Raw genomic sequence first — 17,331 nt, 5'->3', positions numbered from 1 at the left:
TGCTCCCAGTAGACCCACAACGTGCAACATCCCCTTTAGCTAATAGACCAAAAAAAGAGCAATACTCATATCTATCTTTTTATATGTACCCCATTCACAAGCCCATTCTCATATTCCGGTTGCACGATTCTCTTTTGTGTACTTTTATACTTGTTTGCACTATTTCTTATATTTATATGTACATTTTTCTGTCTTGTATGTGTGTATCTCTGTGTGTAAAGCTGCTAACAACAATGTGAATTTTTCCACTGCACGATAAATAAAAGCTGATCTTATCTTGTTTTGTCTTATCTTATACAAAACCAACATTCAGCAGAAGTGAAGCCTCAAAGACTGAACCACAGGTTGTAGCTGTTCGCTCTCTGTCTTCTGTCACGTTGATCATTTGTCCTTTATGAGCCAACTGTGAACTCATCCTCCTCCTCCTTTGTTGTTCTGTCAACATGTTCTCAGAGGCATTCACTGCTTCCCTCAGGTTCCTTCATTCAGTTCATCAAGTGATCAGCTTTGGTCCGTCTCACTTCTTTTACTGCTTTATTTCTCAGCTGATGAAATGTTCTCCTGTCATGAGTCCATCCAGATATAAGAGCAGCCTTCAATGTTCAGTCTCTCTGCTTCATGAACCTCCACATGTCCTCATTTAACCTGTTCAACCACATGTTTGACATGAGCGGGGAACTTTTGATGCATCATTCTTGATTCATGTGACGAACTCCAGCAGTCCTCATGTTAGAAGCTATTCATAGCCAATCATTCAGTCCTGGTGCCTGTTTCCTTTAATCAGGAGCTCAGTGTGTCTTTAAAATGTTGTTAGAATTGGAGGTCAGTTTCTGCCAGTTTTCTCCTTTGTTGATATTAGATATTGATCAGTGAAGTGAAGCTTCTTTTAATGAATAAATGAAATAAGTTCACACTTTAGATGTTTCCTGTTGTCTTGTGTTTCTGTGTCCAGCTGCTGAAATATGTGATAAAGCTGAATAGATGTGCTGTAAAATAACTGGTGGCAGCAGTGAAGCAGAAACTCCCTCAGCTCAGAGTGTTTGTGACTCTGTCTGAGATGGAGGAGAAACATGTGAACCTGGGCTGTGGTTTACTGCTCTCTCTCTCTCTGCACTGACACTGTTTGATCTGTTCATCTGGAGGTTTTTGTTCAGGCTGCAGGCACTTTTTCTCACTGTGGAGATCAGCCTTCACACAGGCGCAGTAGTAGGTGGCTGAATGTTGGGGCTGAACTTTCTCTATCTTCAATCCATAGATGTTCTGTTTCTTCTCAGCTGAGAAATCAGCTATCTGAGTATGATTGAAATCTGACTTTATCTCACCATTATGTTTATCAATAAGAAGAATCAGACTGAATGTTTCCTTCTTCTGTAACCAGAGTACCGCAGGTAGTTCACACTGATGAGTTTCACAGCTGAAGACGGCTGTTTGACCGACTGTCCTGGTCAGTGTTAAATCCTCCTGAATCGGCTGTGCTGCCATGGCAACCAGCGCTGCAGAGACACAGACAGGTAGATGGAGGTCAGTGTGACAGTGTTTGTTCCAGGTGGACTTTGTTGGCTCCTGATTGGCTGGAAACACTCACCTGAACACAGACAGCACAGAGCAGCAGCTGGGAGGAAAAGCATTTTGTGCAGCGGTGTTTCCTCTGGAGAACCTGAGCACAAGTGGCGCTCTGATGCAGCTGAGGCCAAACAAGGACGAGCTGTGAGAGCAGACGAGGCCACGTGGTTTCTACCAGCTCCTCAAAGCTCCCATCAGCCCCTGCGGCCCACAGATAAGGCCGCCGCCGCCGCTGCTGACTGACAGCTCAGCTCAAGCTGCTGTGTGCTTTCATGGTCGGATTTAAAGCCGACGGCAGATCCAAGAAATCTGCTCACGTGATGCAGAAAGAGCAGAAAACATTCATGTTCCCACAAACACATTCAGGCTGGTGGAGAATTTAGGAACACAGACTGTTATGTGTTGTTGAACAGCTGGATGGAAACAGGAAACTCCAGATCCACACAGATCCTCAACTCTGCTTTGCTTTCATTTCATACGTTCACTGTGAGAACATGTCAAAGCCTTTCTACAGTTCTGCACATCAATCATCAACATTCAGTCTCATGTGTTTATGCTGCATCATCAGAGACACATTTGGAAAATTCAAATCAAGTCAGAGGGTGAGTGTGAGAATGTGAATTCCTTTGACTGAAACTGTAAAGATGAGTTTCATCTCATTTACTGATCAATATAATGTCAATAATATGTTGGTATTAATTAGGAGGTGTACGTATTTAAATGTAGACTCATTTGGATGTTGATGACATATCTGCTGTTTCTTGGTCAAAATACTGAATTCTTTTTCTTTCTACTGATTTTTAAAGTATTTGTTTTTGGTAAATCTGTCTGCAGCTTGTTTCTGCCTCATTGAACTATAAATATATATTTATTACAAAGTAAAAGTAGTAAAATCAGTCATCATCCTGCTTCCTCTTTCAGTACATTTCAAACTGTAATTTACATTTGCACTAAATTCATAGTTTTTAAACTTTAATATTTATCACCTACATCTGACATGTTTTTTATTCTTCATCTTTTCCTTCATGTGGATCTTGTGCTGCAGTTCCTCAACATGTGAATGAGCTGATGTGTTCTTAAGGTCTTTAATTCCTGCCGTCACATGTCAACATGTGCTCCATCAACAAGTGTCTGCATGCGATGCTGCTGCTGCAGTCAGGATGATCAGTGTTACACTGCTGCCCTCTGGTGGCTGCAACCACACACTGCACCCAGCCTTCTACTGCTGCTGCTGCTGCTGCTCTGACCAGACACTGATGCTGCTGCTGCTCTGACCAGACACTGATGCTGCTGCTGCTCTGACCAGACACTGATGCTGCTGCTGCTGCATTTGTGACCTCAAAGAGACACAAGACAACCACAAGCAGATGAAGAGAGACCAGACAGAGACTGAGAACAACCACAAAATGCAACATGAACAACATGAGACTGAAAACAAGAACTTTCTCACTACAAGGAGACGCAGAAGGACTCAGAAGAGGCAGAAAACAACCACAAGTTGATCCTAGTGGACCAAGACTGGACTTGAAATAACACAACCAGAAGCAGAACAAGGAGGAGATAAGATGCAAAGTGACCAATCAGAGACTGAAAACAACCAAAAATGGTATTTAGGTTGTTGTTTAAAGCTGTTGTTCAGTTGAAATGACCTGAGATCAGCTGACGTCAGACTCTGATGTCCAACGTGTCCTTGCTGTGTTCAGGACACCCACCTGGCTCAGACATCACTGTGTCCATCCACACTTCAGTTCCTGTCTGTTGGCTGCAGGTTCTGGCTCAGTCTTCTCTGTTCAGCACTTTGTCCAGAATCTTCACAGCAGGCTTCATCCCTCAGCCTTTAAGAGTCAGTGTGCTGTCATCCAGCTCAGCGGACACCCAGGGTTGAACGAAGGAGGATGAAGGTGGAGTCACAGCATCGTGTGTGTCAACGGTACTGATAACCTACATGACAGCTGATTGGTCCCATTCATCAGTTTTTGGCAGCAAAGGGGGCGGGTCTTCGTAGTAACACCAGGAGTGATCAGAGTGCTGATTGGCCAGAGCACACAATCCAGGTAGACTGTTGGTAGCAGAGGAGCGTGCGATTGGCCGTGACTGCCAAGAACTTACCAAGACTCACCTGGACTCTGTAGACTGACGTTAACTTTCTCATGTCCTGTGATGAGGCCATGCTCTGGTCTTCACCTCACTGTGGAGCATTTAGAGGTCGCTGTGCCTGTTAGCAAGCAGCACCACGGGGGTCAGGTGTTAGACAAGGATGCCTTTTATGCTTATTTTAAAAAATAAAAATAAAAAATCTGCTTCTATTAAAACAACACAGGAACAATCAGCCTTGTGTGTAACTCTTTTTCTTGTATGACACAAATCTGACTCCATACATGGACACCAGACGGTTTCTGAAATGATAAAACAACTGTGGTACCGGCTCCATCTCGTGTGGAAAACAAAACCAGATCCATTATTATCGGACCCGTGTTTATTCCATGTCCTCGCTGTGCCCAGTTCGTCTCACTGGTTGTAGATTGTTGGTGTAAACCTGCCACTAGCTGCACATGTCACATGAGTTTTACTTCCCCTTCCACCACCTGCACGCTTTCAGAATGAAACGTGCTGTTTAAATGACATTCAGGTACCACCTGAACAAACCCGTGTGATCCCAGCCCATGAAGAACCTGCAGAATGCAGAATGTGAGACAGCAGGACGTGAGCCTGTAGGTCCGTGTGCTGTAGCAAGCTAAGTGCAGGTTTCAGATGAATTCAGACTTAGACAGAAAGACAGATTTGGATTCTGAAAAACCAGGAGCACAAGAGTTCATGCTATTTATTTAAATTAATTTATTTTTTTAAATGAGGTAAAACTTGCCACGATTAGATCAGAGACTCCCAGACATGAAAAACACCAAACACAGTGGTGGCACAGGTGATCTGATTGAGAGGGTCGTGGCTTCCCAGGAGGAGGAGATTCAGGGAGGAGTTTGCAGAAGCATGTAAGAAGCTGTAAGGAGTTGTTTAGTTTCTACTCGTGTTTGTTCTTACAGCCGCTGCACTGAATTAACATTATTGTCGTCGACACTGTGTGAAGCCTTTTGAAGACAGCAGCAGCTGAAGCGACTTTCTTGCCTTCATGTTGGCCGAAGCTGTCTGACCATCACTGGCCTCAGGTTGGCAGCACAGTCACGACCACTTCACTACAGAAAACAAGCAGCTCCCAAAGACTGTATAAAAGATGGACCGGCCCTGAAAAATGAAGCCAACCCGGAAGTGTCAGAAACCTGCAGCATCACTACGTCCACTAGCTGCTGGCTCCACAAAGCCCTGGCTCCCATAGACTGGAACTGGAAAAGAAGTGATCACAGATCACCAAATACTGCATTCCTACAGCTCAGGATTGTTTTCTTATTAGTTTTCATGGTCAGATCCAGAGATCAGGTGGCCAATCTGAGAATAAATCAATACTGAATTTTTAAAAAATCATCAACACTTTGCGGGGCAAGGGGCGTGGCTGGCTTGATTGACAGTCGACAGCGACCATACAGACGAAGCGAGCAGAAGGCTCCAAAAATCCAAGATGTCAACCAGGAAGTAGCAAAACCCTGGCTTCATGTTCTCAGTGCAGAAACCAACGGGTGACGTCACGGCAGCTACGTCCATCTGTTATACAGTCTGTGGCAGCTCCCTGCAGCGACCCGCACATGGAAACATCACACGTCCGGTTTGGATCAAAACAGCCAGTTTCTGGTCTAGAAAACGGTCCCACTGCCATTATATGAAGACACGTCCACCATAACGACAGGTGTCTGACGCTCAGACTGTCTGGATCAAAGGAATAAAAGCCAACACAGAGCGAAGAAACGGGAGCTGCTCATCAATCACTCGCAGTTCATTTAAAACACGTCATTTATTTTGTTCAGATCACCCTGCAGGCGTTTTAAACAGGCTTCGTGCGAACTCAAACAAAACGGTAATGACTGAATAACACGCAAAACTAGCGCTAGTAGTAACGATAAGAAACCCAACACCAGGACTGCTCCAGAACCGGAGCGGTCTCAAGTCAAATGGTTCTGCATGTACAAATGTTAGCAGACATATAAAAGTGTTTTAGTTGTAGTGCAGCTGAGTGAGCATCCTCCTTGTTTATGTGGCAGGAATCTGTGGCAGGCCGAACTCATCCACCAGCACGCCATCCTGGAGAAAACACAACGACAGGAGAAACAACATCACACACTCACTTCAGTAGTTATTGCTTATTTAGTCGGTTCCTGTTGAACAGCTGTGAACAGTTTAGAGACCCCTGGCTGCATCCACACCAACACATTTTCATTTTAGGAGAACTTTTTGCTGCCTTTATATCTCCAGCATCCAACTACTCGGGCATGTCAGGACCCTTGAAGCGCTGTGATGAGGTTCTATCGGTCACCAAGTGTCCTCTGATATCATCACGGGACCCTTTTATGGAAGAAAACGAGTGTGATGAGCCGAGCCTGCACAGAATCCAGGACTTACTACTGCTCTTATTTCTATGGCTCCAGTTTGTTGATGTACTCCTCAACTTCTACCTTATTTTGATGTTCTTATTTCAGTACTAAGGTGTTTTACTGATCACAAACGTGGCCAATAAAGCTGGTTCTGATTCTGTTACATGGAAGTTAGACATCCATTTGACTCTATCCTGACTCCATGCAAACTAGGCAACAACAATCCTGTGAGGTTTCAGCAGCTGCAGTTTCTGGAGCCACGTGCTGCAGTGGCACGCTGCATGGCCCCAGGGCATGATGGGAAATGGCTGGCTCTCACCTGATCTTACAGCTGACTGGTGGAGATGCTGACTTAGCAGTCTGGCTCTCTGTTGATGTTTAAATGTACTGATGCAGTCTGAGAGGAGCAGGTCTTTCTGATAAATAACTGACCTGGTGCTGATTTACGTCAGAATTCATGTAAAATGGGCCGAACCAGTAACAGAGACCATTTTAATAGGTTACCCTGTCAAAGCCACTAGGGGCTGCGTACAAACTTGGAATCGGTTCTAACACAATGTGAGTGTTTGTGTGGTTTCTGTTCTGGACGCTGTGTGACGTTGCTGCAGCGTTTTGGGTCGGCTCTCTGCTGCTGCCTGCTCCCACCCACTTCCTCAGTTCCTGGTGTAGAACTGCTTCGTAGTATGAAAAAGGCATTAGTGTGGACGTAGGCCCAGTTTTACACAAGTTAGCAGGTTTACAAGGACTGCACCTGGCCCGGTGATCAATAAATTAGTGTGAGATTTTAAGGCAGTCTGTGGAAAAGACAGCAAAAAGACAAACACAAGCAGGTTACTGACATCAGCAGAGTAACTGTTCTAAACACTTGTTCCCAAATTCTGAATGTGAAGGAGTTTAGTACAACATGCCTTGACTGGAAGATGACAGAGGAAAACCAACAAGCTTCACAGAAAAGCAACACAGGACTTTGGTAGTCTTTAAACAAAGACATTCCCTCAAGTGCATGAATACATTCTATCCTGTGGATGTTTTCAGGGAGCCTACAGCAAAACAGAGGCTCACAATGTGATATCCAAAGGGTTCCCAGTGTTGGAATAACAACCACAACTTTCTCTTTCTGCTGACTGACATGAACTGAAATGAAATAATTGTAAACAAGTCGCTGCCTGGAAGTTGGAGAAGCCGAAGAAATGAGGCGCAGACATGATGCTGTAAATACAAACACAGGAAACCTGCTTCTGTGCTGACTTCTGGTCTTACTTCATGCTGTGACTGTCACTGTGCTCAACTGTGTGCTCTGTGGAGCGCTACCTTGTTTGTTTTGCTGTCACTCGGGATTCCCTCAGGGATGGACGGAGCAGCCGAGGCCTCGTCCAGGTAGGAGCTGTCATCGTCCAGCAGCAGCTCATCACCCAGCGCATCCAGCTCTGAAACCACAGTGATACTGCCAGTGTCACACTGCAGACAACACAGAGGCCACCCAGGGCAGGGGGTAGTCTGGTAAAAAAGCTACTGAATGTAGAGTTTGGAGGGTCTTGCAAAACGGCTAAATAGTCACCAATGTTTATAGTTTCATCAGTAAATTAATTATGCATAGCTCCGTCTGTGGCGGGCTTTAACTGCGCTCAGTAACGCTTGTAAACGTGATGAATGTGGTACTTGTGAGAAAAGAGACATTCACAAAGCACAGCGTAGCGAGGACTCTACTGCCGACACTAAATGAAAAGGTCTGCCTTCAAAGTGGGAACATACGAGGTGTGTCAGACAAGTTCCAGGACTGGTGCCACAAAAGACACCAACCAGGAGTTTTCCCTTCAGACGACCAACCAGCTCGTCTACAGAGATCCTGCAGCGTTTGCTTCGTCCAGAAGACGCAGAGTTGTGTCAGGACCAGTGGAGGCTGCTTCACCATGACAACCTGCTCACAGCGCCCTGAGCATCCCACAGCTCCTGGCTGAGGAGAACATCTCCTCCCTACTCACCCCACCTGGTCCGTGGGGTTGGTTCCTCTTCCCCAAGCTCAAGGGCTCATCAAGGAGCCCCGTTTAGAAGACGTGGACGACATCAAGATGGCTGTGACGACGGAGGATCCTTCCAGGAGAGCATGGTGGCGTGAAGAGAAGGCTGGGAAGGGGGTTAGACTCCAGGGGGATTACTACGAAGAGTTTGGATTTGAAATCTATCTTTAGTGACACCAGTCCTGGAACTTTTCCGACACACCTCGTACATCAGCGACATCGAGGCGTACCTGCTTCCAGATCATCCTCATCGATCTCTGGAGTGGCGTAGCTGCGGCTCAGGGCCTCTTGGACCTCGTTGGCGTCTTCCATCATGTCCTCCAGCTGATCCTGTAAATCCTGGAAGTCCAAATATACGTGCCTACTTTTAGTGTCAGACAAGCCAAACACAGCTTGTAACTCACAATCAACAATGCTGTCATGGAGCATAAGAAGTTCTGGCCGTCTGGTACACTTTCACAGATCATTCTGAATCCTCTGTGTTTCTGCAGCACCTCTTCTGCCCACCAGATGTCCTCGGTCTCTCAGGCTGCACCCTGCCCCTCACCTGCTCCCAGGCAGCCGCTCTGTATACTCACATGCCCACTCCCACTCCGTGCCACATCGTTTTAGTGTGTTTATCGACCTCTCCAGCTGTGTTTTTCCTGCCTGTGTTTCTGATAAGCTGTCCGACTGCTGTCTCTGTGCCTGCCTGTGTTTTATTTGCCTGCCTTCCTGCCATCCTAAGCCCCTGAAACCCAAACCGACCAGCAGGTTTGAACAGCATGCTGTCTTCAAAAATCTGCAAACATTACACCATTTATCAGAGCCAAGCACTGCTAAACCAGAAAGAATAATGGAATTCTCCATGGAAGAGGAAAACTTCACCAAATCCAAGCTTGAAATTGTGATATTTCATCTAAATGACTTTAATCTACATGTTTAACTTAAAAAAAATACAAAAAATGTAAATAGATTCTGTAGAAGACAAAATTCTCTGGTCCTTGACACAACTGTAAGACCTTGAAAGACAAAAGTCAGCGAGGAAAAGTGACAATAAACACCCAGACACTGCAGGTTGATTGATTAGTGCAGCCTGGCAATTTGCTGATTCATACTGTAGCAAAGAGTAAACATGGAAGTAGCGTTCCAGTTCGACAAATAAATTCTAACGCTGGTGGTTCCTACATGATCTGGACATAATCTCTGCCTCACAGACTTCAGTAAGCGTGGGGAGGGAGTCCTGTTATATGTACGAATCACCTAATCCTAATTAGTCTTGGTGCCTTGCGTGGCCTAAATCATCTCGTTAGTGCTTGTGAATGATAACACAGTTCACAGTTCAGCGGTACGGAGCAAACATACGTCAATCTGATCGAGCTTGACGTCCTTGTAAGCCTTCTTCATTTCCTTCGCGCCGATCTTCATGGCCTCCACCTGGGAACAGAAAGTAAGATGCAGAAGGTATATTTAGTCACTGACAACTTAATCTGTCTCGTGTCCATTCAGGTTCAGCTGCTGTCTGGGTAAAGGCACATGCTGACAGCGGTCTGGAGACCAGTATTGAGTTCACACCTCTCGCCATCACTTCCAGGGATGCACCGAACAAAAGAACAAAATCATTCTTTCATAAAAAATACTTCTTAGCTACACAACTACCGTAATGTCTGGACTATTGAGCACCTGAATATAAGCCCCGCCCTCTAAGTTTAAACAGAAAACCAGGTGTGCACATCTACAGGCTGCAGGTGTCTCTAAGCTGCAGGTGTCCACGTTGGAACATGAGGTATTTACACAGAAAGATGTTTTAACCTTTAATTAAATGCGTAGCGGTAACGTCCACAGATACGTACCGTAGATGCTTTTTTCTGAACACTTCCTGTAACACGGCTGGTTAAGGAAATAAAACTCCAGCAGCTACCAGGAAAAGTCACTGATGGCTATCTTCATCTTCCTCCTGCACTAAAACCACTAAAGTCGTCTTCTTCAGTGTCTTCAGGAGCTGAACAGCCTCAGAATCACTTCATCACTTCCTCAGTCTCTCTGTCGTCGTCGCTCTCAGCCTCACTTTGGTCTCCAGGTGAATTCATATAAATCCAGAAATTAGCCGCATCGTTGTTTAAGCCGCAGCGTTCAGAGCGTGTGAAGGAAGTAGGAGCTGATAGTCCAGACATTACGGTATTCACGTGTTTAATACGGTTAAACGCTGTCATTTACAAACACGTAACCCCACAGCAACCCAAACTGCTCGGTTATCAAGAAGTGCGGCTCTTACTGTTGTTTTGGTGTCCTTCAGCGTCTGGATTGTGTAGTTTGCCTGCTCCATATTAAACGACTGCTGAGCCAGCTGCTCCCTTTGACCTTCATACCTGCGTGCAAACAGCAGTTAGTTCTGAAATAAATGTTTTTCTTGGCTCATAATCACGTCCGTGAGAATGAACCAACTCTGATCATCGATGAACTGTTTCCGTCCTTCTTTTTCACGCAACTGCTAAACGTCTACTTCTCAGCTTGTGGCTGTTTGTCCATAAACTGAGTGTCTTTTGGTTTTAGATAAAACAAGACATTTAGTGACATTGGGACTCCATTTGTTTCTATTTCTGACTAAAAAATAAAAAATTCAGAAGTGTGCTTCTTTAGCGTTGAAGCTGCTGCCTCTCTGTCTGTAGTCACCCCTCTGTGGTCCTGATCAACGTCCAGCGCTAACTGACTGGGTACAGACCACGAGCACCAGCAGGGACTGAATAGTTCAGGGAAAATACTTTAGATCATATATATATATGTGTATTATTATTATATTATATTATACAGTGCTGCCCACTTAATGTCATCCCACTTTCTAGACTATCGGGTTTATAAGTACAGAATCGTTTCCTATATAAACTTATAGTAAAACAGCCCGTTTATTGTCACACAATAATGTCATAATGCTGATTTTTGTCATAGTGAAAATTCCTGAAACTGATTCCAGGAGTAGCTTTTGCCCGTTTAAAGTCACAGTCGGCGGATGGTCACGGCTCACGGGCCGAGCGCCGGTCATGCGTCGGCCGTGGAAGTCAACGTGTTGGTTTGTTTGTCAGTTACCTGCTCACCTGATCACTGAGTTGCTCACACACTGTCTCACCGTCCTGATCTCGAGCTACAAAGGCTAAAATATTCCACGAGGGGCCCACAGGTGTGATCTCATTCGTTAGAGGAACAGTTTAATGTTTGACCTTTTGTCACGTTCATACACTTTTTTTTCTAGTTTAATATCTAATAAAAGTTTAAAACAAGTCTTGTTTGCTTTCCTTAAATATTTTATTTCCCAAACACACGCTAAACACGTGCGCTACAGGCCATGTAGGCGGTGCTGGTCCAGGACATCGGCTACTTTTCACACCCAAACTCGCCGCCATCTTGAAGGCCGTGTATTGGAAGATCCCGGATGTTGATCCATCCTGGACCTAAACGGGCAGCACTGTATGTTTATTTTTCTGACAGGAATCGCAATTTCAACTCGATTTTCAACACAGCATCAACAGGCACCGACTGTACATGTTAAATTGCAGCCGTTTGCTAATTGAGTTGAAACTGATTCACTGTTCAGCCCAGACAGTCTGAGATAAACGCTTTTAATTCAACGTGTAAAACCTAAATACGGGCATTTCAGCAAAGTTCTCGTGTTATTATAAAGTTTGACAGCGAAATGTTAATTTTACTGCCCTGACTTTCACCTGCTGGTGTCTTTCATTACGAATATCTGGGCCTGAGGGAACAGTACCGGAGCCCAGCAGCATCAGTCCTGCTGTGGTTCTTGTGTTGTCGCTTAAACCTACATGTGACTGTGAGACTTACATTCTCTTCTGCTTCAGGACTCTCATCGCCTTCTGCTTCACCATGTTCTGCATTTAGAAAAGGGGGCAGATTTGTTTTAGTAACACCACACATTACAGGCCGGCAATCACATCAGCAGCCCTGGAGACCGTGTGGGCGCACTGACGCTAAGTTTAATGTAACTGTGGAAAAGATTTTTGGTTATGGAACAGCTCATGCTGTAAAGTTCCTGTACTTTGGTTTGATAAGTGAGAATGCTGTTATGAAAAATGATGCTGATACTAATACTGCTCACAGCTTCTAAAACACGGAGATGGTGTAAACCTGAACCCCCCAAACCTCAGTGAACGGATGGAGACAGGAACAGACAAAATGGAAAAGATGATTAAAGAGCACCCTTTGCTAAGAAGTGGGAGGAATGGACGGACTTCGTGTCTAACGCTATCCTCTGGTGACTGTTTTGAACATTGATGGACTCTAACTGGAAATATATTATCATGTTCAAGATTCAAGGCCTCTGTTGGTCAGAAACACAGTTAGACGCAGTGAAATGCTTTGTGTGCCTGTTCCACATCGAAACTATATTAAGAAGATGAACAAGAATAAAGAATAAAACACACAAGAAATAAATATATGCATGAGTATATATGTGTATATGGAGACAGAATAAATGAAGAAAACAACAACACTATCTTCATGTGTGATGTGCCCCTTGTATGTTTTGCTCTGTCATGGTGTTTGCTCTGGGGGCAGATACCAGAGCCTCCTGTGGATCTACCACCCCAGAGGCGGTGGTCCTACCTTGGAGGGTCCGTCTCTCATCTTTTTCATCTGATCCTTGTACTTCACCAGCTCAGCGTCCAGCCTGCTGATCTTCTTCTCTATGGACTCCGACCTGGCGTCCACCTGAGTGAGGAGGAGGACAGCAGGTAAACGGAAGCCACCTGGCAGGACAGACACAGGGCTACGATGTGCTGCCGGTTCGTTAGAGGACGGACAGCTTGTAGGAGGACAGGGAGTGAACAGACGTGGTGAATGTAAACTGTATGAATCGTAGAGATGCTATTGCCCTGCCTGGCTGCAGCCTGGGAGCTAGCTAGCTAGCCCTGCTAGCTGAGTAACGGTCCCGTCGGCTCACATAAGGCGGACACAACAAGCCGGACAGAACTCACGTTGCCGATACAGTCCGACAGGTTCGGAGGAGGGGCTTTGGGTTTCCCGCGACCGAATATTCTGTTCATTTTCTACACGTCCGTAGCCTCGTAGCTCTTGTAGCTTTCCTGACAAAACACAACAAGCGTCAACTGCCAATCTCCGTTGAAGACACCCGAAAGCAACGTCCAGACGCAAAAGGATCCCATTGGTTGGCGTAAACGGCTTTGACCAATGAGGGCTCAGGTTCACGTCTGCCCCCGCCCAGCGGTGGGCGGAGCTACAGCAGCTTCTAGAAACACCTTTTGTCCCAGCTGGCCGGCATCACATCAGGCTTTGTTGCTGCTCCGCCGCAGATCAGAAACACTTTAATTCAGGGTAGTGTGATTTATACAGTGCAATACACTGCGCATGTCATCTCAGGTCACTTCACACAACACAGTGAAGACCTGACAACATGATATGACAGAGAAAACATGTTAAAGTGAAATGACAGCATATAGTTCATCTTCATGCAGCTGTGTTTGTACATGCAGCTCAGTCAGGTAATCTGGGGGAGGTCTATGCAGCCCTTAGAACAGTGGTTCTCAAACTGGGGGTCAAGATCATTTCAGGGGGTCACCAGATCATCCATCCATCATCTCTACACCTTCATCCTCACCAGGGTCATGGGGGGTGGAGCCTATCCCAGCTGACTCAGGGTGAAGGCAGGTTCACCTGGACAGGTAACCAGTCTATCACAGGGCTACACTTAGAGACAGACAACCAAGCACACTCACATTCACACCTACGGACAATTTACAATCACCAATTAACCTCAGCATGTTTCTGGACTGTGGGAGGAAGCCGGAGAACCCGGAGAGAACCCACGCTGCACGGGGAGAACATGGAGACTCCACGCAGGAAGATCCCGGGTGTCCTCAACTGGCGACCTTCTAGCTGTGAGGCAACGATGCTGACCACCGCGCCACGGTGCAGCTCGTCGCCAGATTACTGTAAAAAATAATAATAAATAAAGTCTACATTTACGAACACAAGCTTGTGTTATCTTGGGGGTCGTGGCTCAAAAAGTTTGAGAACCGCTGCCTTAGAACACAAAGCTCTGAGTAAAGGACATGTTGGCTTTTTAACCAAATCGCAGCACATTTATTTAACACCACATTGTTTACATGTTTCCCTGATCTTAACATTTCTTTTCATTCCATTTGTTAAGAGGGATTATACCATAAAATTCTTCAAATCAGTAAACTTTGCTCCAGAGTCGTCAACGTGTGTCAGTAATAAATGTTGTGTTAAAACTGACAAGAAAGCAACAGATCTGGTCACTCAAGGCAGAAGACTCTTTGTCTTATCTCCAACTTTATTCATCACCTACATCAGTAACGTTGGACTCTCTGGTTAGCCTCAGTAAAGGCGAGGTTCAGTTTCTACTGTGTGCCGACGGCCCAGTGCTTCTGTCACCCACACAACAAGACGGGCAGCAGCACCAGAACTCCTGGAGCAGGACTGACCCATCTGGACCCTGACAGTCATCCTGAGCTTAAAGTCGTCATCTTCCAAAAGAAAACCCAGATCTCAGAAAACCAAATATCAACAACAATTCAAAGTCAAACACCTGTTGAGACCACACCTTCAGTGCCTCAGGTCACTTTGGTCTGGCATTGAAACGAAAAGCAAGTCGAGCATTTAATTAAATTAGATGATAAGTTGTTTTTTACAAAACAGAAAAGTTTGCTGGTGTAATCTGAGAACACTTTTACGGTTCAGTCATTAATCAGGGCGACATTAGATGGGGCAGACATCACAAAGCATGCAGAATCCTGCAGTTCTATGTCAAACATCAAATTAAAAGCACCAGCCAGTACACATGCAGGGCAGAATTAGGCCATGACCCACTAATTATTAACATCAAAAACACTTTTCAGTCACAAATCCAGCTCCACAGACATTTTAGACGTAGTTCAAATCTGTGGCTCGGCTCGTTAGCGTGTTCTCTCTGTGCGTCCTCCATCAGTCCAACAGCTGACAGGTTCATTTCATCCATCCTCGTTGTTTCATCCCGTAGAGGTGGTCATAGTGTGAGTGTCTGAGACAGGTCCTGACAAAACAGAGCCAGCGACCACAGCGAAGCCTCGGAGACGCTACAGGACGGGTGAGGTGGAGACAGAGATGTAATAAATACAACAATAACCCTCATTTCAAACACTTACTGTTTCTCTTCCTTTAGGCCACTCTGTTGGTCTTTTCTATTCACTGTCTATATTCCACTTAATACGTTTAAAAAAAATAAATTTTGTTCTTCTTTGGGAATTACTGATTCTTTATGCAGAAAAGCACATTAAATTGTGAACTTTGAGAAGCCCAACAAGTCCCAAGGTTCTCTTTGTGCTTACTCAGTAACATTAAGTCAGATTTTTAACTAACCTGCACACAAACAATTTGCTAATTATAATGTGTAGTTCACAATATGCAAAATATCCCTCCACAGATACACAGTAATCGGTACCAATTCCTAAAAAGGCAGCTTTCCAAAAGCTTTATCAGCTGCTTCATCAACAGCTGATAAATCAAATAAGTCTCCATCCCTGGAGATTTGCCTCCTTGTTAACGTGTCTGTACGAGGTGTCAATATGTCATGAGCGACATTAGCGGTCTGAGCGTTTCCACCTTGAACCTTGGTCTTCATTATTTACCCCGGGGCTGGGAAATGACTTTAGTACGGCAGCAAAGAGAAAACACAACAAGTTAGAAAATATAGTAAATGAATAAAAACAGAATAATAGAACAAGGCTGAAGTGAACACAGTGTGGCGGACTACGAGCAGCTTCAGCAGCAGTTCTTATATATTTATATGTTTATTGCTGAGTGAACCGGCCCAACACTGGTGTAGTTTTCCACCACTTAGCAACAGAGGATAGAACATTTCTGCACGGCTGCTCTACAGGATTTGCTCTGAAGTTGGTAGAACAGGCCTCTGCTGGTTAGTTCCCAGAACGAGCCTGAAAACACACTGCAGTCTAATGAGTGTGTCTCCATTTCAAAGCTCTGAGCCTAACATGTACCTGAAGAGTGCATTTCCACAACTGGATTTTATTCTCTGTATCCTAAACTCTTGATTGTTTTAATGTGCCCAGCTTTTGTTAAATTTTATAATCACCTTCATAATGTGTGCCTTCTTGGCCGGGTCTTAAGTAAAAGCTAATTATGATGGAATTACTCCAGTATTAATATATAAACGGTGTGTGTCTGAGTGGAGATGGGCTTCATAGATCTGCACATTCTAGAGAGAGAAACGGTGTATGGAGTTACATCTAAGACAGACGGGATTGTTGTCAGCAGAAAATAAACGAGCGACTCTGATACACAGAGATGAGAGTTCAGGGATTCAATCAATGACCAGAGAGGAACCAGGACGAAAACACAAAAACACTGCAAGTGAAAGCGTTCAAAGATCCTCCTGCCTTGGGCCTGAAATCAAAGTAGAAGCATTTATTCTGCAGATAAATGGTTCCACTGACGTGCCATTATATAATTTCATTAGACTGTTCCTGACACATTAGAGCGCGAGTAGCATTTGACTGATGGAAGAGGACCTACTTTACGTTTAGATCAAGTGGCGCCTAACCTCGGCGTCGGGCCCCCTGCCAGTGGGTCACCACATAAATGTGAAGGTTAATTAGACGCCTAATGAGGCTGTTAGTCTTTCTTTTCTTGACTAATTCTCTACTCCACACAGGACTTTTCTACTTGACATGTTACACTTATTGTACATTTTGCATTTTGTATTTCTTATTGATTTTTGCTTATTTATCTGTATTTATGGTGGTGGTGGTGGTGGTAAGGTTATCTTTGTGCTGTAAGAACCAAAGTTCCCCTTGGGGATTGACAAAGTATTTCTATTCTATTCTATTCTATTCTATTCTATTCTATTCTATTCAACAGGGGTTTGTTTTTTGTTTTTTTCTCCATGTTTTTCTAGATCATTCAATTAATAATTTTGCCTCCAGAACATAAGAAAAAAGTGGAGAAAATGCCTCTACGTTTCCCCACATTGTGAGATCTTCAGATGCTTTGTTCTCTCTGACCATCCGTCATGCCGTGCACGACAAACAAAAGCACAAACATCTCCCGTCCTCGGCCGGCGCTCCTCCTTGTGCGCTACATTCACGTTGCTTCTTGAGCTCCTGAGTTCATCAGAACCGCAGTGACACCACTTACCCTCTGAGAAAGGTCTGCAGAGCATCTGGACCGACATCCATTCGGCAAAGCTTCATTCACATTCACAGCTCCGTGGCATCAGCGACAGCCACAGAGATTTTTCACAACCT

At 44.9% G+C, this 17,331-nt stretch overlaps 1 protein-coding gene across 1 annotated transcript; it reads right to left on the bottom strand.

Moving 5' to 3' along the window:
- Nucleotides 1-5,442: 5,442 nt before the first annotated feature.
- chmp5a (charged multivesicular body protein 5a) lies at nucleotides 5,443-13,199 on the bottom strand. Its single transcript, XM_008287507.1, has 8 exons — nucleotides 13,024-13,199; nucleotides 12,653-12,757; nucleotides 11,873-11,919; nucleotides 10,311-10,404; nucleotides 9,401-9,472; nucleotides 8,287-8,395; nucleotides 7,350-7,465; nucleotides 5,443-5,748 (listed from the first exon to the last, which is right to left on the bottom strand). The coding sequence occupies exons 1-8, from the start codon at nucleotides 13,090-13,092 to the stop codon at nucleotides 5,698-5,700; spliced, it is 663 nt and encodes a 220-aa protein (XP_008285729.1). The 5' UTR covers nucleotides 13,093-13,199; the 3' UTR covers nucleotides 5,443-5,697.
- Between the last annotated feature and the right edge of the window lie 4,132 nt (nucleotides 13,200-17,331).

This window comes from Stegastes partitus, unplaced genomic scaffold (genome assembly GCF_000690725.1).
Source record: "Stegastes partitus isolate 25-593 unplaced genomic scaffold, Stegastes_partitus-1.0.2 Scaffold503, whole genome shotgun sequence".
Lineage (NCBI taxonomy): Eukaryota > Metazoa > Chordata > Actinopteri > Pomacentridae > Stegastes > Stegastes partitus.
This window is presented reverse-complemented; position numbering and strand designations above follow the sequence as displayed.